Consider the following 23,068-nt stretch of genomic DNA (forward strand, 5'->3'; position numbering starts at 1 on the left):
ATGTATTTTATACACATTGTGTTACTAGTTTATGTGTGGAGACTCCTTTCACACTGTCTCACCACCCACACATCAGAACCATGTCATGTATTTTATACACATTGTGTTACTAGTTTATGTGTGGAGACTCCTTTCACACTGTCTCACCACCCACACATCAGAACCATGTCATGTATTTTATACACATTGTGTTACTAGTTTATGTGTGGAGACTCCTTTCACACTGGTTCACCACCCACACATCAGAACCATGTCATGTATTTTATACACATTGTGTTACTAGTTTATGTGTGGAGACTCCTTTCACACTGGTTCACCACCCACACATCAGAACCATGTCATGTATTTTATACACATTGTGTTACTAGTTTATGTGTGGAGACTCCTTTCACACTGTCTCACCACCCACACATCAGAACCATGTCATGTATTTTATACACATTGTGTTACTAGTTTATGTGTGGAGACTCCTTTCACGCTGTCTCACCACCCACACATCAGTAGTTTATGTGTGGAGACTCCTTTCACACTGTCTCACCACCCACACATCAGAACCATGTCATGTATTTTATACACATTGTGTTACTAGTTTATGTGTGGAGGCTCCTTTCACACTGTCTCACCACCCACACATCAGAACCATGTCATGTATTTTATACACATTGTGTTACTAGTTTATGTGTGGAGACTCCTTTCACACTGTCTCACCACCCACACATCAGAACCATGTCATGTATTTTATACACATTGTGTTACTAGTTAATGTGAGGAGACTCCTTTCACACTGTCTCACCACCCACACATCAGAACCATGTCATGTATTTTATACACATTGTGTTACTAGTTTATGTGTGGAGACTCCTTTCACGCTGTCTCACCACCCACACATCAGAACCATGTCATGTATTTTATACACATTGTGTTACTAGTTTATGTGTGGAGACTCCTTTCACACTGTCTCACCACCCACACATCAGTAGTTTGTGTGGAGACTCCTTTCACACTGTCTCACCACCCACACATCAGAACCATGTCATGTATTTTATACACATTGTGTTACTAGTTTATGTGTGGAGACTCCTTTCACACTGTCTCACCACCCACACATCAGTAGTTTGTGTGGAGACTCCTTTCACACTGTCTCACCACCCACACATCAGAACCATGTCATGTATTTTATACACATTGTGTTACTAGTTTATGTGTGGAGGCTCCTTTCACACTGTCTCACCACCCACACATCAGAACCATGTCATGTATTTTATACACATTGTGTTACTAGTTTATGTGTGGAGACTCCTTTCACACTGTCTCACCACCCACACATCAGAACCATGTCATGTATTTTATACACATTGTGTTACTAGTTAATGTGAGGAGACTCCTTTCACACTGTCTCACCACCCACACATCAGAACCATGTCATGTATTTTATACACATTGTGTTACTAGTTTATGTGTGGAGACTCCTTTCACGCTGTCTCACCACCCACACATCAGAACCATGTCATGTATTTTATACACATTGTGTTACTAGTTTATGTGTGGAGACTCCTTTCACACTGTCTCACCACCCACACATCAGTAGTTTGTGTGGAGACTCCTTTCACACTGTCTCACCACCCACACATCAGAACCATGTCATGTATTTTATACACATTGTGTTACTAGTTAATGTGAGGAGACTCCTTTCACGCTGTCTCACCACCCACACATCAGAACCATGTCATGTATTTTATACACATTGTGTTACTAGTTTATGTGTGGAGACTCCTTTCACACTGTCTCACCACCCACACATCAGAACCATGTCATGTATTTTATACACATTGTGTTACTAGTTTATGTGTGGAGACTCCTTTCACGCTGTCTCACCACCCACACATCAGAACCATGTCATGTATTTTATACACATTGTGTTACTAGTTTATGTGAGGAGACTCCTTTCACACTGTCTCACCACCCACACATCAGAACCATGTCATGTATTTTATACACATTGTGTTACTAGTTTATGTGTGGAGACTCCTTTCACACTGGTTCACCACCCACACATCAGAACCATGTCATGTATTTTATACACATTGTGTTACTAGTTTATGTGTGGAGACTCCTTTCACACTGTCTCACCACCCACACATCAGAACCATGTCATGTATTTTATACACATTGTGTTACTAGTTTATGTGTGGAGACTCCTTTCACACTGTCTCACCACCCACACATCAGAACCATGTCATGTATTTTATACACATTGTGTTACTAGTTAATGTGAGGAGACTCCTTTCACGCTGTCTCACCACCCACACATCAGAACCATGTCATGTATTTTATACACATTGTGTTACTAGTTTATGTGTGGAGACTCCTTTCACACTGGTTCACCACCCACACATCAGAACCATGTCATGTATTTTATACACATTGTGTTACTAGTTTATGTGTGGAGACTCCTTTCACACTGTCTCACCACCCACACATCAGAACCATGTCATGTATTTTATACACATTGTGTTACTAGTTTATGTGTGGAGACTCCTTTCACACTGTCTCACCACCCACACATCAGAACCATGTCATGTATTTTATACACATTGTGTTACTAGTTTATGTGTGGAGACTCCTTTCACACTGGTTCACCACCCACACATCAGAACCATGTCATGTATTTTATACACATTGTGTTACTAGTTTATGTGTGGAAACTCCTTTCACACTGGTTCACCACCCACACATCAGAACCATGTCATGTATTTTATACACATTGTGTTACTAGTTTATGTGTGGAGACTCCTTTCACACTGTCTCACCACCCACACATCAGAACCATGTCATGTATTTTATACACATTGTGTTACTAGTTTATGTGTGGAGACTCCTTTCACGCTGTCTCACCACCCACACATCAGTAGTTTATGTGTGGAGACTCCTTTCACACTGTCTCACCACCCACACATCAGAACCATGTCATGTATTTTATACACATTGTGTTACTAGTTTATGTGTGGAGGCTCCTTTCACACTGTCTCACCACCCACACATCAGAACCATGTCATGTATTTTATACACATTGTGTTACTAGTTTATGTGTGGAGACTCCTTTCACACTGTCTCACCACCCACACATCAGAACCATGTCATGTATTTTATACACATTGTGTTACTAGTTAATGTGAGGAGACTCCTTTCACACTGTCTCACCACCCACACATCAGAACCATGTCATGTATTTTATACACATTGTGTTACTAGTTTATGTGTGGAGACTCCTTTCACGCTGTCTCACCACCCACACATCAGAACCATGTCATGTATTTTATACACATTGTGTTACTAGTTTATGTGTGGAGACTCCTTTCACACTGTCTCACCACCCACACATCAGTAGTTTGTGTGGAGACTCCTTTCACACTGTCTCACCACCCACACATCAGAACCATGTCATGTATTTTATACACATTGTGTTACTAGTTTATGTGTGGAGACTCCTTTCACACTGTCTCACCACCCACACATCAGTAGTTTGTGTGGAGACTCCTTTCACACTGTCTCACCACCCACACATCAGAACCATGTCATGTATTTTATACACATTGTGTTACTAGTTTATGTGTGGAGGCTCCTTTCACACTGTCTCACCACCCACACATCAGAACCATGTCATGTATTTTATACACATTGTGTTACTAGTTTATGTGTGGAGACTCCTTTCACACTGTCTCACCACCCACACATCAGAACCATGTCATGTATTTTATACACATTGTGTTACTAGTTAATGTGAGGAGACTCCTTTCACACTGTCTCACCACCCACACATCAGAACCATGTCATGTATTTTATACACATTGTGTTACTAGTTTATGTGTGGAGACTCCTTTCACGCTGTCTCACCACCCACACATCAGAACCATGTCATGTATTTTATACACATTGTGTTACTAGTTTATGTGTGGAGACTCCTTTCACACTGTCTCACCACCCACACATCAGTAGTTTGTGTGGAGACTCCTTTCACACTGTCTCACCACCCACACATCAGAACCATGTCATGTATTTTATACACATTGTGTTACTAGTTAATGTGAGGAGACTCCTTTCACGCTGTCTCACCACCCACACATCAGAACCATGTCATGTATTTTATACACATTGTGTTACTAGTTAATGTGAGGAGACTCCTTTCACACTGTCTCACCACCCACACATCAGGACCTGGCGGTCATACAGACCGGGTTCCCACGGTCATGAAATTCCTCGAAATATTTTTCCAGTACTGGAAAAGTTTTGAAATTGATCGAGGGTCCTGGAAGGTCCTGGAAAAAATGTATACCTCTGAAATGACAAATTAAACATTGGCCAAATTGTCAAATATTAGAGGGAGAGCATGTAGATCTGCTATTTTCACAATAAATAAACCGTGTTATACAAAATTCCTCAACTCTTAGTGCTCACCAGGGTGCTGGGGTTCCCAGTTCCCAGTTCATTATTTCGGGGGTCACAGCCTGAAAAGGTTGAGAACCACTGGCATACACTACCTGTCTTTGGGCATTGCGCATAGGAGTAAATAAGCGACCTGTTATTGAGCTGAATTATTGTTATATAGTCTTGGAAATTGGGTTAAATATTCTGGAAAATATTCTGCTGTACAGAGCGTTTAGAGTCTTAACAACACAAAGTGTTTCTGTTATAAACAGTGCTGGTGTGAGGAGGGTGTTGGTGTTTCTGTTGTCAGAATGTATCTTCATAAATGACGCAGTTCTCTTGTGCTCCTACAGGTGGCGCTGATAAGAACGTGGTGGTGTTTGATAAGAGTGATGAGCAGATTGTTGCCACTCTGAAGGGTCACACCAAGAAGGTCACCTCCGTCATCTATCATCCCTCTCAGGTTAGTCAGTCATCTATCTATCTATCCTAGGTTAGTGTTATTATTAGTAGTAGTATTATTTATGATCTACCATCCATCCCAGCTAATGAACGCTTTAGAGACAGTCGCACTGAGGACGGCGCATGTCAGATGTTTTGGAGATGAAGCCAGAGAGGCCAGACTGAGATGGTTTGGACATGTACAGAGGAGGGACAGTGAGATGGTTTGGACATGTACAGAGGAGGATAGTGAGATGGTTTGGACATGTACAGAGGAGGATAGTGAGATGGTTTGGACATGTACAGAGGAGGATAGTGAGATGGTTTGTACATGTACAGAGGAGGGATAGTGAGATGGTTTGGACATGTACAGAGGAGGGACAGTGAGATGGTTTGGACATGTACAGAGGAGGACAGTGAGATGGTTTGGACATGTACAGAGGAGGACAGTGAGATGGTTTGGACATGTACAGAGGAGGATAGTGAGATGGTTTGTACAGAGGAGGACAGTGAGATGGTTTGGACATGTACAGAGGAGGACAGTGAGATGGTTTGGACATGTACAGAGGAGGATAGTGAGATGGTTTGTACAGAGGAGGACAGTGAGATGGTTTGGACATGTACAGAGGAGGACAGTGAGATGGTTTGGACATGTACAGAGGAGGATAGTGAGATGGTTTGGACATGTACAGACTACAGAGGAAGGACAGTGAGATGGTTTGTACACGTACAGAGGAGGACAGTGAGATGGTTTGGACATGTACAGAGGAGGGACAGTGAGATGGTTTGTACACGTACAGAGGAGGACAGTGAGATGGTTTGGACATGTACAGAGGAGGACAGTGAGATGTTTTGTACAGAGCAGGGACAGTGAGATGGTTTGGACATGTACAGAGGAGGGACAGTGAGATGGTTTGGACATGTACAGAGGAGGGACAGTGAGATGGTTTGGACATGTACAGAGGAGGATAGTGAGATGGTTTGGAGTACAGAGGAGGACAGTGAGATGGTTTGGACAGAGCAGGAACAGTGAGATGGTTTGGACAGAGGACAGTGAGAAGGACATGTCCCTCAGTGAGAAGGTTCAAACATGACAGTAATGTGTATTTCTATTTCCAGTCGGTGGTGTTCTCCGCCTCCCCAGACAGCACCATCAGGGTGTGGTCCGTTACCGGGGGCAACTGTGTCCAGGTGATCCGAGCCCACGAGGCTGGAGTCACCGGACTGTCGCTGCACGCTACTGGAGACTACCTACTGTCCTCATCTGAGGACCAGGTATGACTAATTATCTACTGTCCTCAACATTTATCCGCTTGGAGGAGGTGGATTTTGAGGTTTTATCGAATAAACTAAATGCGCATTTGTGAATGGAAACGGGTCAGAAAATAAATACGAATACATTATGACGTTCTGGTCCATATCTTCCTCCAACTTAACACTTTCCCCTGCCGCTTAACGTCCATAGTATAGCGTTTATAGCCCACAAAACAAACCATTTTTTGGTACACACGGAGTGACACCGACCGTGTGTAAATTCCTCCCGTTTTCAAGCCGCTAACCCTTCCTCATCACACGGTGTTGCTTGCCAAAAGTGGCCAGTCTACAAGCTCACAGCAGCTCGTATCCGCGTCTCCGCGCCACGTTGTGAGCTTGCAGATCAGCCACCTTCCAGAGGACGCTGAAACTTGCAGGATGAGCACTCTGTCAACCCATGCGACCGTCGCTAATTCGAATGACACCCGCAAATGGAAACGGGCTAAATTCGCTTTGTCTTAATATGCATTTCTGATAATTCGCTTCCCTAGTTCGAATAAGTTTATGGAAACATGGCTACTGGCTGTTTTCCTAATTATCTGACTGCACTGATATTGTTTATGTCCTTTGTACAATGCATTCTTATACTTAACATAAATAAACTTTTCGTGTGTGTGTGTGTGTGTGTGTGTGTGTGTGTGTGTGTGTGTGTGTGTGTGTGTGTGTGTGTGTGTGTGTGTGTGTGTGTGTGTGTGTGTGTGTGTGTGTGTGTGTGTGTGTGTGTGTGTGTGTGTGTGTGTGTGTGTGTGTGTGTGTGTGTTACAGTACTGGGCCTTCTCTGACATCCAGACCGGTAAAGTTCTGACCAAAGTCACCGATGAGAGCGGAGCCTGTGGTACGTATGATGATTATTATTATTATATTAATATCTGTGGTACGTATGATGATGATTATTATTATTATATTAATATCTGTGGTACGTATGATGATGATTATATATTTATATTAATATCTGTGGTACGTTTGATGATTATTATTATTATTATTATTATATTAATATCTGTGGTACGTATGACTGTTATCATTATTAATATCTGGTGCGTATGGAGTCTATTTATGAACTAAAAAGGTTTTCAAAGAGGAGCTGCTTAAAGGTGGGGCTTACACAATTTATAAATATGAGCTACAGTAGGTCTTCATCAGACTACAGTAGAAGGTCTTCATCACACCTACAGTAGAAGGTCTTCATCACACCTACAGTAGAAGGTCTTCATCAGACTACAGTAGAAGGTCTTCATCACACCTACAGTAGAAGGTCTTCATCACACCTACAGTAGCAGGTCTTCATCACACCTACAGTAGAAGGTCTTCATCACACCTACAGTAGAAGGTCTTCATCACACCTACAGTAGAAGGTCTTCATCACACCTACAGTAGCAGGTCTTCATCACACCTACAGTAGAAGGTCTTCATCACACCTACAGTAGAAGGTCTTCATCACACCTACTGTAGAAGGTCTTCATCACACCTACAGTAGCAGGTCTTCATCACACCTACAGTAGAAGGTCTTCATCACACCTACAGTAGAAGGTCTTCATCACACCTACAGTAGCAGGTCTTCATCACACCTACAGTAGAAGGTCTTCATCACACCTACAGTAGAAGGTCTTCATCACACCTACTGTAGAAGGTCTTCATCACACCTACAGTAGCAGGTCTGTCTCCTGGTCTTCAGGCCAAACAGCTTTTTTAGTCACTCACCTCAAATAGCAGATCTACAAGCTAGTGGCTGAGAAGAGTTGTGCGCTTTTAGGTTGGAGACAGTCCTGCCATGAAGTATAGATCTGTGCAGGTTTCAGCTTGATCATGTGTGTTTTTTTTATATCATGATCCTATAATTAACATAATTATATTATAATTAACATATAATTTGCATATGCCTTCCAGCTCTGACGTGCGCCCAGTTCCACCCAGATGGGCTGATCTTCATTATCATAATTAACATATAATTAACATATAATGTACATATCATTTACAGCTCTGACGTGCGCCCAGTTCCACCCAGACGGGCTGATCTTCATTAACATATAATTAACATATAATTTACATATTCCCTCAGCTCTGACGTGTGCCCAGTTCCATCCAGACGGGCTGATCTTCATTAACATATCATTAACATATAATTAACATATAATTTACATATCATTAACATATAATTAACATATCATTTACATATTCCCTCAGCTCTGACGTGCACTCAGTTCCATCCAGACGGGCTGATCTTCATTAACATATCATTAACATATCATTTACATATCATTTACAGCTCTGACGTGCGCTCAGTTCCATCCAGACGGGCTGATCTTCATTAACATATAATTAACATATAATTAACATATCATTTACATATCATTTACAGCTCTGACGTGCGCTCAGTTCCATCCAGACGGGCTGATCTTCATTAACACTTTCAATGCCACAGACGTAGATTGACGTAAATGGGCCAAAATGCGTCTGTGCCAATGACGTATTTTGACGTATATAATAAAAAAATGATTATTTTCCAAAAAAAAATTTTTTTTTCATTTTTTTTTTTTTTTTAAGACCTGAGATCAGAGAGATGCTTTTCTCTGTTTGCGTGTTGGCTCCCTCGTTTAGCTGATTGAGAAAATGTGTGTCCATTCTAGTGGATGGACACTTTTTTTGATTCATTCAGCTCTATCTCTGGAACCATTTGTCTGATTGACAAAATTCTTTTTGCCACTGAATCACAACAACTGTGTCTGTTTCTGTGGGGGGAAAAATCTAAAAAAAAAAATCTTTTCTTTTCATTGCATAGTAAAGAAAACACACAATCTGTCCATTCTAGTGGATGGACACTTTTTTTGATTCATTCAGCTCTATCTCTGGAACCATTTGTCTGATTGACAAAATTCTTTTTGCCACTGAATCACAACAACTGTGTCTGTCTCTGAGGGGAAAAAAATCTAAAAAAAAAATCTTTTTTTTTCTTCATTGCATAGTAAAGAAAACATACAAAATCCTGGCACAGGGACTTTGGGGCCATTTTGGCCTGGCATGGAAAGTGTTAACATATAATTAACATATCATTTACATATTCCCTCAGCTCTGACGTGCGCTCAGTTCCATCCAGACGGGCTGATCTTCATTAACATATAATTAACATATCATTTACATATCATTTACAGCTCTGACGTGCGCTCAGTTCCATCCAGACGGGCTGATCTTCGGAACAGGAACGGCCGACTCTCAGATAAAGATCTGGGATCTGAAAGAAAGGACCAACGTGGCCAACTTCCCTGGACACTCTGGACCCGTGACCTCCATCGCCTTCTCTGAGAACGGATACTACCTGGCTACAGGTAACCTTTAACCTTTAACCCCCTGACCCCTGAACCCTAACCCTAACCTTAACCCTAACCCCTCTGGACCCGTGACCTCCATCGCCTTCTCTGAGAACGGATACTACCTGGCCACAGGTAACCTTTAACCCCCTGGCCCCTGAACCTAACCCTAACCCCTCTGGACCTGTGACCTCCATCGCCTTTTCTGAGAACGGATACTACCTGGCCACAGGTAACCTTTAACCTTTAACCCCCTGACCCCTGAACCTAACCCTAACCCCTCTGGACCTGTGACCTCCATCGCCTTCTCTGAGAACGGATACTACCTGGCTACAGGTAACCTTTAACCTCCTGACCCCTGAACCTAACCCTAACCCCTCTGGACCCGTGACCTCCATCGCCTTCTCTGAGAATGGATACTACCTGGCTACAGGTAACCTTTAACCCCCTGAACCCTGAACCTAACTCTAACCTTAACCCTAACCCCTCTGGACCCGTGACCTCCATCGCCTTCTCTGAGAATGGATACTACCTGGCTACAGGTAACCTTTAACCTTTAACCCCCTGACCCCTGAACCTAACCCCTCCATCGCCTTCTCTGAGAACGGATACTACCTGGCCACAGGTAACCTTTAACCTTTAACCCCCTGACCCCTGAACCTAACCCCTCCATCGCCTTCTCTGAGAACGGATACTACCTGGCCACAGGTAACCTTTAACCTTTAACCTTTAAACCCCTGAACCCTGCTACAGGTCTCCATGCTCACAGAACTAAATATTGGACCTGATCGTTACGAGACACACGACATTCCCAAGGTGTTCATACTTCATATTAACATTCCCAAGGTGTTCATACTCCATACAGCAATACTGGAGGCACAATTATTATTTTTATTTCCACCAGCCATTTGATACTGAACAGCAGCTCTTAGTCTGTCTAGTGTCTACGATAGACACACACACACACACACACACACACACACACACACACACACACACACACACACACACACACACACACAGAGAGAGAGAGTTGTGATTATTATTAATAATATATTCTTATTATTTTAATAACAGGAGCTCAGGACAGCTGTCTGAAGCTGTGGGATCTGAGGAAGCTGAAGAACTTCAAGACCATCGCTCTGGACAACAACTATGAGGTGAAAACATCATTACTGTGTGTGTGTTTGTGTTTGTGTTGTGTGTGTGTGTGTGTGTGTGTGTGTGTGTGTGTGTGTGTGTGTGTGTGTGTGTGTGTGTGTGTGTGTGTGTGTGTGTTATATAATAATGATATTTATTAATATTAATTATGTTTCAGGTTAAATCTCTGGTATTCGACCAGAGTGGAACCTACCTGACAGTGTTTATTATATAATAATCATATTTATTAATATTATATTTCAGGTTAAATCTCTGGTATTTGACCTGACAGTGTTTATTATATAATAATCATATTTATTAATAATAATCATATTTATTAATATGAATTATATTTCAGGTTAAATCTCTGGTATTTGACCTGACAGTGTTTATTCTATAATAATCATATTAATAATAAATATGTTGTTATATTTCAGGTTAAATCTCTGGTATTCGACCAGAGTGGAACCTACCTGTTTATTATATAATAATCATATTTATTAATATTAATCATATTTATTAATATTATATTTCAGGTTAAATCTCTGGTATTCGACCAGAGTGGAACCTACCTGTTTATTATATAATAATCATATTTATTAATATTAATTATATGTATTAATATTAATTATATTTCAGGTTAAATCTCTGGTATTCGACCAGAGTGGAACCTACCTGTTTATTATATAATAATCATATTTATTAATATTAATTATATTTCAGGTTAAATCTCTGGTGTTTGATCAGAGTGGAACCTACCTGTTTATTATAATAATCATATTTATTAACATTAATTATATTTATTAATATTAATTATATTTCAGGTTAAATCTCTGGTATTCGACCAGAGTGGAACCTACCTGTTTATTATAATAATCATATTTATTAATATTAATTATATTTATTAATATTAATTATATTTCAGGTTAAATCTCTGGTATTCGACCAGAGTGGAACCTACCTGGCTGTAGGAGGCTCTGACATCAGAGTGTACATCTGTAAACAGTGGTCTGAAGTCCTCAACTTCTCTGGTGAGAAAAATACCTTCAAATAGAATTTATACCTTCAGTGTTAAAATATAACCTTATTCATGTGATTTACAGTATTCATGTGATTTACAGTATTCATGTGATTTACAGTATTCATGTGATTTACAGTATTCATGTGATTTGATTTACAGTATTCATGTGATTTACAGTATTCATGTGATTTGATTTACAGTATTCATGTGATTTGATTTACAGTATTCATGTGATTTACAGTATTCATGTGATTTGATTTACAGTATTCATGTGATTTGATTTACAGTATTCATGTGATTTACAGTATTCATGTGATTTACCCCACTGAGCACGCCGTCTAAAAGTGGTCTAATAGACGTATAGATTTGAAACTAAATGTAGACCTGTCTATATTTAGACGACTATTAGAAGTCTATTAGTCGTCTAGTCTAAGTTTAGACAACTAAAAAACGTTCAAATCTATACGTCTATTAGACCACTTTTAGACGGCGTGCTCAGTGGGACAGTATGCATGTGATTCATGTTATTGTGAAAGTCACATAAAAACTCCAGAATGGTGAAGGTTTCTTTCACTCAAATTCCACATTGTGTAATTGTCTCCACCAGGCCAAAAGGCATGTCTGAGACTATGTTTTGCCCCCTGTCCGTCTGTGTGTCCATCAGTCCATTTGTTACCAGATAATCTGCTGCGCCGTTGGCCCGGTTGCTGCCAAACTGTGCACACCCACTCCCTGGATGTATTGTAAAATATAAACTAGAGACTAACAAATTATGGTCCCCTCAGGTGATACCAATTAGTGAAAATATCAGTGTTGGCTTCTGGAATAATAGTTTCATGTCTCACATTTTGTGAGGAGAAAACTGAGATAAACTTAAATCTGGCTTTTACAGATCATTCACTGAATGTTAATGTGTACGTTGTGTAGAACAGTGTTTCTCAACCACTGGTCCTGGGTACCTTTGGTGTGCCCCTGAGAAGGGTCAAGCGTGCCCCTTGAAACTGCTTGAAAGCCAGTATTGTATTTATCATTTTAAAAATGATTTAAACTAGTGAAAACAGCCGATCTACAAGCACACAACACCTCGCACCGCAAGGCGTTGTGTGCTTGTAGATCTGCTGTTTTCACTACTGTTGTGCGACAGCCTTGTATGATGAAGCAGGGCTTTACTTTGTGAAGAAACGTACAAACTTGGAGATACAAGGTTTCTTCCCGACAGTGAGGATATTTACACCCCGTATTATGTTGGTGTGACCATGGATTCTTGGGACATGAAAAGTGTGGCCATGCAGAAAAAAGGTTGAGAAACACTGCTGTAGAATACACACGTGTGTATATTAATGTGTGTGTGTGTTGTGTACATTGTGTAGAACACACAGGTGTGGTGACGGGGGTGGCCTTCGGGGACAACGCTCAGTTCCTGTCCTCAGCAGGAATGGACCGCAGCCTCAAGTTCTACAGCCTGTAGATCTACAAGACCTCCTCTAATATCTGATCTACAAGACCTCCTAATGGACCGCAGCCTGAAGTTCTACAGCCTGTAGATCTACAAGACCTCCTGCAGTCCTGCAACACTTTAATATCTGATCTACAAGTCCTTTCCACAGTTGTCTCAACAGATTGCTGTGTAACAGAACTAAACTCTGTCTTCACTTCACAAACCTTTGATGTATTTATTGCACAACAATGTTTGGTTCACTGACCTTCAACACAGTGGAGGCAGACCTCCATAAGACCCCCATAAGACCCCATCTGAACAGCTGGTGTGCCAGGGACCCCCATAAGACCCCCATAAGAACCCATCTGAACAGCTGGTGTGCCAGGGACCCCCATAAGAACCCATCTGAACGGCAGGTGTGCCAGGGACCCCCTTAAGAACCCATCTGAACAGCTGGTGTGCCAGGGACCCCCAAAAGACCCCATAACAGATTATTTGTGTAAATAGCGTTAAAGAGGCCCTCTGGCGTCTGGCATTTTGTTTCAAACTAAATCTAAAGCCTCAAAACTCCTACAATTCTAAGTGCTTGTCAGGGTGGGGAGGGGGGGGGGGGGGGGGTCCCCCAGTTAAAATATGAATATTTTAGAGGTTCCCAGTTGAACCATTATTTTGGGGGTCCCTTGTTCAAATACAATTATTTGGGGGTTCCCAGAAACATCACATCACAAAACAAAAGGTACAGAATGACTTGATGATGATGAAGATCTCAGTAAATAAAAATGTAAAAAATAAATCTGAGTCACAGTTCCTCCTGTAGTGAATACATGTACAGTAAATACAGTACAGTACAGTAAATACATATTGTACAGTAAATACAGTACAGTAAATACATATTGTACAGTAAATACAGTACAGTAAGTTTTACAGTAAGTACAGTAAATACAGTACAGTAAATACATGTTGGTCTGGAAGTGAAGACGAGGTGTTTTCTGTATAAAACGTTAAATAATAAACAAGATGAGGAGACATGAGAGACGATGGTTGAAGGCGGTTCCACAAAATCCTGGACACGTGTTTAGAAATTGTCCAAATTATTTTTCAAAAGAAGAAAATTAAGCAGAGGTGAAAAAGGAAAGTCCTTGAGCTTTGCTTGTATAGTTTCTTAGTTCTAATGTCAGGGGGGGGGGGTCAAAATCTTGCCGTTTGTTTGTTGTGCATGATGGCCAGGCTGTGCGTGATGGCCAGGCTGTTTGTCTGAACCTTAAACACCAACCAGGCTGTTTGTCTGAACCTTAAACACCAACCAGCATTCAAGACAGCGACCACACTACATTACACTTGCAGGTCATGGCTGCTGTTTTGAATCCTGAGTGGTGTTCAATCTGTGTTGGTTTAAAGTTCAAGAAAGGTCCAACAGATATGAGGCATTCAGGAGTTTCTCCTGCATCTGGGATCCATATCCTCGGTAAAGTTTATTCTCGTCAGTTTGTTGAGCGTAATGGCCAGGCTGTTTGTCTGAACCTTAAACGGGCACAGATCTATTTCTATAGTTAGCAGCTGTGATATTTTTGTTTGTTTTTTGAAATCTATTCATTTTCCTTGCTGTCAGGTGGAAACCTGGACGTCCAAAAGTTTTATTTAGACAAGATGAATCATCTGTTGGTGTTTCATGGTCAGATGTTCAACTCCATGTCAACATGTTGTTCAGTGTTTATAAGAACCGAGACACACTTTCAGTTTCACTTCAAATAGTAAATAGTAAATACATAGCAGATCTACTGAGCTGTGAGCTTGTAGATCTGCAGATAGTGCTACTGTGGTGTGACACTGTTGGTATGAGGAAATGGGCATTAATTAGTTAATTTACCAGGAGAAAATACCATGGAGACGCTAGCTTTCTGCTTGACGGCAACAATAATGTTTAGAGGGGATGCATTCAGTATGCATTCCCATATAACCCTCTATGTCAGGGGTCTCAAACTGGCGGCCCGGGGGCCATTTGCGGCCCGCAAGACGATATTTTGTGGCCCCCACCATTATGAAAGTTTAATGTTAGTGCGGCCTGCGAGTTTTATATGAACCTCAAAACAGTTAATAATACAGTACAGTTAACAGTACAGTACATGTTCCATAAGTTAAACACAACTTGTTTACACCAGGGTCCTTGTTCATCTTATTTTGTGTTAAAAAATAAAGAAAAAATACATTTGAGAGGATTGAGGATTGATTTTTAAATTTCTTTGATGGGGAGATAGATACAGTAGTTGTTAAACTGGTATGAAACTACAGTATAATAATAAAACAAATTAGTGCACATGCACTAATTTGTTTTATTAGTGCACGCGCTGCGCACGCGTGCCGTGCATGTGCGCTGAGGCTGCGGCCCAGCCTCAGCCAGACTGCCTCCAGCGGCCCCAAGGTAAATTGAGTTTGAGACCCCTGCTCTATGTTATAGAGGGGATGCATTCAGTAGGCATTCCCATATAACCCTCTATAATGTTATAGAGGGGATGCATTCAGTAGGCATTCCCATATAACCCTCTATTACATCATCCTGATCTGTGTGCTTTTCTTTGTAACGTTGCGTACTGTTACTGTAACTGTAGCTGTTACTGTAACTGTAGCAGTTACTGTAACTAACTGTTATTGTAACTGTTACTGTAGCAGTTACTGTAACTGTTCCTTACTGTATCTTTAATCGTAGGCCCTCTTCAGTATCTGCTCCTTGGCTTTGTTGTTTCTCATTTATCCTGAAACTGTTATGGAATAAAACGACCATAAAAGCATAAAGTAATCTCTGTAGTGAATAAGAGCAGCTTTCACCCTCCTCTCAATATGTGAATTCATGGCCTTTTTGATCCCTTTGAACTTTTTGATTTACTGTTGTGTCTTTTTATTGTATATTTCTCTTATTCCTTTGTCTTTTGTGTTTTTGCTTCCCTGGTCTTTAAAAAACAATAAAACCATAACTTTTTGTAAAGCCGTTGGACTTCCAGCTCACTGCTCATTGACTGAACAACTATGAATCACAGTACAATATGTAATGTATATGATCTACAGTACTGTACTGTACATTACTATAAATAACAACTCTTACATTCTCTAATAGTCTAGACCAGGGGTCTTCAACCGGGGGTCCAGGACCCTTAGGGGGTCTTCAGAGTTACTACAGGGGATCCTCCAAATCTTTGTGACTTTTTGGTGTAGAGGAGAAAAAGAGCAGACTAAGTACAGAGTGAAAGGTGAAGTTTATTAAGTATTGATGGTTCAAGAGGTTGAATATCTGAAAACACAAATTGACATGAATCCAAAATACACTGATGATTGTGCTGTCAAACAATGAAACTATATGGAATCTATGAACAGGTTGTGGGGGTCCCTGCTTCATCTCTCTCTCTCAACTAAGGGGTCCCTGCCTCATCTCTCTCTCAACTAAGGGGTCCCTGCTTCATCTCTCTCTCAACTAAGGGGTCCCTGCTTCATCTCTCTCAACTAAGGGGTCCCTGCATCATCTCTCTCAACTAAGGGGTCCCTGCTTCATCTCTCTCAACTAAGGGGTCCCTGCATCATCTCTCTCAACTAAGGGGTCCCTGCATCATCTCTCTCAACTAAGGGGTCCCTGCATCATCTCTCTCAACTAAGGGGTCCTTGTCCTGAACTGGTCTAGACTTCTAGTAAAATAAGTAATGCAGAAGTTTAACAAGCAATTGAGAGCTTAGCATGAAACCAAATGAACCTTTAAGGGTCCATTTGGTTTCATGTTACGCTCTCAGAGTTACAGATCTATGAGGGTCCATTTGGTTACCAACTCTCCATCATTTAGCTGGGGACCCCCTGGAACCCCCTCAAGGACCCCTGGTGGTCCCCGGACCACTGGTTGAGAACCACTGATGTATATTTATTCACAAGCCTCTTATCATCACTGAGCGCTGACTGAAGGAGAGGTTACAGCATGTCACACTTTATATGATCCATGTTACTGTACAATATGTCATTTATATGATCCACGTTACTGTACAATATGTTATTTATATGATCCACGTTACTGTACAATATGTCATTTATATGATCCATTACTGTACAATATGTCATTTATATGATCCATTACTGTACAATATGTCATTTATATGATCCATTACTGTACAATATGTCATTTATATGATCCATGTTACTTTGACAGCACCACTAAATATACATTAACAGCTGTTTGGTGCACTGCTTCTTAAAGTGGGGGAGTGGGGGACCCCCGAGGGGTCCTCTAGGGGGTTCCAGGGGAGCTAAACAACACAGTAATGACAGCATGCATCAAAACCACCTAAACCCTGCATCTAATAACCCTGACATTTTTAAAAGACCTTGTATTTCCACAATTGATTAATGAAGTACCAGGTGTGTCATTATGTTCATTATTTATAGTCTGTCTGGGTTTTATTTCAACCCTCTGAACTCCAACACAATGTAACACTGAGGAGACATCTACAACCTAATTCATATCATAATATAGTAGGCTATAATGTTTTATATTCAGTGTTCTGTGTTGATATATTAGTTAAATAATAGTTATATCATGTTGTATATGTGTGATATTAGTTAAATAATAGTTATATAATGTTTTATATTCAGTATTCTGTGTGATATTAGTTAAATAGTAGTTACATAATCATGTATTTATTTGTTCTGGCTATCATGGGTGAGTCAGAGTAGAATGGGATCCATTCACTCTGCACGTTGCACATCCGGTCTGGGCCCCAGGAGCGGAAACGGAAACAAGGCACTCATAGATGTGTGCGTGTAAAACACCGGATACAGCAGGGCGGGCTTTAGACCGGATGTGAGCACTGAGCAGCCAATAGGAACCACAGAAACAAAAGACCGGTCACACGCACGTGAGGCCGTTGAAGTCATGTGACCTCCGGGAAACGGGAAGTGCAGCAGGTCACATGACTCGGTGTTGCTCACACACAACAACTCTCTTATAAACACTTTATATCAGATCTACAAACCCTCTGTCAGCTCCTCCACCTGTCTGTCCGCCGGGGATCGAACCGGACAGCCCGAAACCAACAGGTAAGACAATAGAGCTGTAAGGATATTTAATGTTTACTTCATAAAGAGTGTAAATAAACTGTATTGTTTTAACTCCATCACACACTGCAGCCTAACTAATGATATACACTATAATATACACATAATAATATACACTGTAATATACACATACATAATAATATACACATACAAACTATAGTAACTTACTTAACTGTATGTTACTGTATGTTACTGTATGAATCTATAATCTTTCTGCTCTTCCATTGTTGTGTGCGGCAGAGCAGTCATGTGCACGGCAGTGCGCGCAACCTTTGTTCCCAAACAATAGAAGTGTTTTTTTATTTTAAACAATACGTTTCATCCTGTAGGGTTAGGGTTAGGGTTAACTAACCCTAACCCTAACCCTACAGGGTTAGGGTTAGGTTAGGTTAGGTTAGGGTTAGGGTTAGGGTTAACTAACCCTAACCCTAACCCTACAGGGTTAGGGTTAGGGTTTACTAACCCTAACCCTGTAGGATTCACAACTCCTCAAACATTAATATTAGACTAAATAAATATCCATTCATCAGCCAGGAAGAGACATTATTCTAAACTTGTTCTAGTAGTTGAACTGTTAGTATCATCTTGTTTTAATGCTTGAAATGATGCTATATTTACTAATTTTCCTGGGGACCCCCACCTACTGGCTGTGATATTACATAATTTATTTATTCTTAAACACTGATATTAATTACATATATGTATTTATTCTTAAACACTGTTTGTTTGCATATGATAGATTGAATACATTATTAGAAGTGTGCATAGGAACAGTTCAATACAGTTAAGATACAAGGTAGGATTTAAACCTCAAAAAAGCACTATGGCTTGTTTACATTGGGGTCCTTTGTACTAAATTCATAGAGAATGTGATATTACATATAGGTTATAGGTATGTATTTATTCATAAACACTGTGATATTACATACAGTTATTTATTCATATACACAATAGAACGATATTATACACATTTAATGTATTCCATTGTCACAATTATCAATATCAATGGCACACTGGCAGAAGTATTTTTTTTGTTAAACATGGTCAATTAAATGAAGTCACCTAATTTATAGCAAATGACATCCTGCATATAATTCTACATTCATTAAAACTGACTGGGGAGGGAGTCAGGTTGATAGGAGGGTTATTGATCTGACTCTAATGATCCTTATAACAAGATCCTGACAATCACAATGTCAGAATGTTTGATGGTGTCTTTACAATCCATGTTAACATGAAACCCTGACCATCTAGAACATAATAATAATAATAACAATCCATGTTAACATGAAACCCTGACCATCTAGAAAATAAAAACATGGTGCTTCATTTCAGAAAGGTTGCTGACCCCTGGCCTACAGAAACATAAACGCCATGTCAGCTGCAACTCGTAGTTCTTTTAAAGCTGAGCTCTGACTTTAAACATTTATTATTCCCTCCTTTTCTCTTCTGGATGATTTTAGTCAGTCTGGCTTAGTCGAGAGAGAGATGAAGCAGGGACCCCCACAACCTGTTCATAGATTCCATATAGTTTCATTGTTTGACAGCACAATCATCAGTGTATTTTGGATTCATGTCAATTTGTGTTTTCAGATATTAATAACCACTTGAACCGTCAATACTTAAAGAACTTGACCTTGGCTTTCACTCTGTACTTAGTCTGCTCTTTTAGTCTTTTTCCACTCTACACCAAAGCTCTTTGCCGAAAATAGCCGATCTACAAGCTCACAACGCCTCACGCTGCGAGGCGTTGTGAGCTTGTAGATCTGCTATTTTTGGCTAAAGTTCTTAGAATATGGACACTAGGGTTCAAGTGGTTAGTATAAAAGTTTCTATCACTCAAAGGATTTGGGAGGACCCCCTGTAGTAACTCTGGAGACCCCCTAGGGGTCCCGGACCCCCTGTTGAAGACCTCTGTTCTAATGAATGAACATGCTGAGGTGTTTCATCTTTCTGCTCCATTTGAACCTTTCTATATTAAAGGAGCAGTTCACCCCCAAAATGACTGTTTTTTTTTTCATGGAGACTTGAGTTCAATAATATGTTTTTGTATTTGTTGCAATCCTAAGACAATGTTTATATTATGGTAAATTTACTGATTCCGGATGGAGACCCAAATGCATTTGTGTCCCCAGCTGGAATCAATGGGGGTTCAATTTATTGTAATAATCTTTTTGTCTGATTGAACTCAAGTCTCCATGTTTTGAGTCATCAATGGAAAAAGAGTCATTTTGGGGTGAACTGCTCCTTTAAGAAAGAGCACATGGTGGTTTGTCAGAATGGAAGTTCCTCTGATTGTTCATTATGAGTCACTGCAGGTGTGTGTGTGTGTGTGTGTGTGTGTGTGTGTGTGTGTGTGTGTGTGTGTGTGTGTGCGCGTGTGCGTGTGCGTGTATGTGTATGTGTATGTGTATGTGTGTGTGTGTGTGTGTGTGTGTGTGTGTGTGTGTGCGTGCGTGCGTGCGCGCGCGTGCGTGCGCGTGTGTGTGTGTGTGCTTGGAACTTCCCAGCTTCCTCTTCTGGTCATGTGACTGATTAGACAGCTGCTCATCTTCCAAAAAAGACGCATGTTTCAGTTTCAGCCAATCCTTATAAAGCTACTTTATCTTCCCTACCGGACGACAACCAGATTTACCACTTTGTAGCTCCAGATGACCCACTGCTGTCCTGCTCTGTCCTGCTCTGTCCTGTCCTGCTCTGTCCTGTCCCGTCCTGTCCCGTCCTGTCCCGTCCTGTCTGGCCAGCATCAGAATGTTCTGAAGCTAAATGAGGAAAAGACTGATGTTCTTCTCACCAATGGTTCAAATGAACAGACCTGACAAGTCAAGAACCCTAGGGGTTATTATTGAATGCTCACATCAGTCAAGTCACTAAGACTATCTTTTTTCCTCCTTAGGAATTATAATAATATTATCTCACTTAGTTTCAGAGCCTATCTGTCTCTGGACGACGCAAAAACGTTGATCCACGCCTTTGTTTTCTCTCGGATCGACAACTGTAATCGAATGCACTGTTTGCTGGCCTACCAAAGAAAACTACTAACAGATTACAATTGGTTCAAAACGCTGCAGTAAGAGTTTTAATGAAAACTAAGATGTGGGAACACATTAGTTTTCAGTCATCATTGCATTATTAGGGTTAAGTTACCTTTAGGATCGAACATTATTTTACTAGTCTATTAGGCCCCCCCCGCATCTCTCTGACTGCTTGTCTAGATAGGATCCAGGTTGCCCAATGCCCACTCAGGTCCTCTACTGCTGAGTGCTGACCTGCTCGTTGTCCCCACTAAAAGGAAGATGAAACAACTAAAATATGGCCAAGCAGCATTTTGCTGACTACTGTCTGACGGCTTGGAATAATCTCCCACTTTACGGCCAACTCTGTAGTTAGTTTTAAAGCACAGCTCAAGACCCACTTTTTCACTCTAGCTTTTAGCTAACTCTCCCTGCTGCTTGTCACAGTCTCACCTTTTCTGTTTCCGTTGGCTTTTATTGTTATTATTACTGTTTTTTAGTATTATTGCTTTTATATTATTGTCATTATGTGTAAAGCACTCTTGCTTTGTTTTTGTTCTTTGCCTGCTTTGTTTTTATGTGTTGCAGTTTCTGCTTGAAGGATACAGTAAATAAAGTTTATTATTACCGTGTCACACATAATGACCTGTGGTGTCATACCTGTGTTGTCCACTAGGTGTCGCTATGGGCTCCATGTTCCGCAGTGAGGAGGTGTGTCTGGTGCAGCTCTTCCTCCAGTCTGGCTCCGCCTACAACTGTGTCAGCGAGCTGGGAGAACTGGGCCTGGTGGAGTTCAGAGATGTAAGTTAAACTGGGCCTTACTGGGAGAACTGGGCCTTACTGGGAGAACTGGGCCTGGTGGAGTTCAGAGACGCAAGTTAAACTGGGCCTTACTGGGAGAACTGGGCCTTACTGGGAGAACTGGGCCTTACTGGGAGAACTGGGCCTGCTGGAGTTCAGAGACGTAAGTTAAACTGGGCCTTACTGGGAGAACTGGGCCTGGTGGAGTTCAGAGACGTAAGTTAAACTGGGCCTTACTGGGAGAACTGGGCCTGCTGGAGTTCAGAGACGTAAGTTAAACTGGGCCTTAATGGGAGAACTGGGCCTTACTGGGAGAACTGGGCCTGGTGGAGTTCAGAGACGTAAGTTAAACTGGGCCTTACTGGGAGAACTGGGCCTTACTGGGAGAACTGGGCCTGCTGGAGTTCAGAGACGTAAGTTAAACTGGGCCTTACTGGGAGAACTGGGCCTGGTGGAGTTCAGAGACGTAAGTTAAACTGGGCCTTACTGGGAGAACTGTGTTAAACTGGTGTGTGTACACACACACACACACACACACACACACACACACACACACACACACACACACACACACACAGTTCAGTGGTTTCCTGCATCATTAAAGTACTTTAATTTAATACACTACTACACTATAGTGGATTTAATACACTATCATTGTAGATGATCATCATTTTAGAGCTAGAAGTTTGTATGATTCTCTGTCTTGTGATTGGTTGAACAGTTGAATCCAAATGTCAACGCCTTCCAGAGGAAGTTTGTGGGAGAAGTGAGGAGATGTGAAGAACTGGAGAAAACACTGAGTAAGTTTAACCTCTAACCCTAACCTAACCCTAACCTCTAACCCTAACCTAACCCTATACACTAAACCTAACCCTATACTAACCCTAACCCTAGAGAGGTGAGGAGATGTGAAGAACTGGAGAAAACACTCAGTAAGTATTTATACTGTACCCTATACACCCTATACCCTATACACCCTATACACCCTATACACCCTATACCCTATACCGTATATACCCTAGTAGAGAGGTGAGGAGATGTGAAGAACTGGAGAAAACACTCAGTAAGTATTTATACAAAGTGA

General features: G+C 41.0%; 2 protein-coding genes across 2 annotated transcripts in view; both read left to right on the plus strand.

Moving 5' to 3' along the window:
• Positions 1 to 16,067, plus strand: part of prpf19 (pre-mRNA processing factor 19) — a 35,336-nt gene extending 19,269 nt beyond the window's left edge. The window contains exons 10-16 of the mRNA XM_080746381.1: positions 4,779 to 4,888; positions 5,986 to 6,141; positions 6,946 to 7,015; positions 9,330 to 9,503; positions 10,563 to 10,645; positions 11,551 to 11,656; positions 13,017 to 16,067. Of these exons, the coding sequence (XP_080602507.1) occupies positions 4,779 to 4,888; positions 5,986 to 6,141; positions 6,946 to 7,015; positions 9,330 to 9,503; positions 10,563 to 10,645; positions 11,551 to 11,656; positions 13,017 to 13,114 (797 nt within the window). The 3' untranslated portion in view covers positions 13,115 to 16,067. The remainder of the gene's footprint in view (positions 1 to 4,778; positions 4,889 to 5,985; positions 6,142 to 6,945; positions 7,016 to 9,329; positions 9,504 to 10,562; positions 10,646 to 11,550; positions 11,657 to 13,016) is intronic.
• A 1,956-nt stretch (positions 16,068 to 18,023) lies between these two features.
• Positions 18,024 to 23,068, plus strand: part of tcirg1b (T cell immune regulator 1, ATPase H+ transporting V0 subunit a3b) — a 29,920-nt gene continuing 24,875 nt past the window's right edge. Inside the window, exons 1-3 of the mRNA XM_080746380.1 lie at positions 18,024 to 18,151; positions 21,860 to 21,984; positions 22,706 to 22,784. Coding sequence (XP_080602506.1) covers positions 21,868 to 21,984; positions 22,706 to 22,784 — 196 coding nt within the window. The 5' untranslated portion in view covers positions 18,024 to 18,151; positions 21,860 to 21,867. The remainder of the gene's footprint in view (positions 18,152 to 21,859; positions 21,985 to 22,705; positions 22,785 to 23,068) is intronic.

This window comes from Nannobrachium achirus, assembly GCF_963921795.1.
Source record: "Nannobrachium achirus genome assembly, chromosome: 17".
Lineage (NCBI taxonomy): Eukaryota > Metazoa > Chordata > Actinopteri > Myctophiformes > Myctophidae > Nannobrachium > Nannobrachium achirus.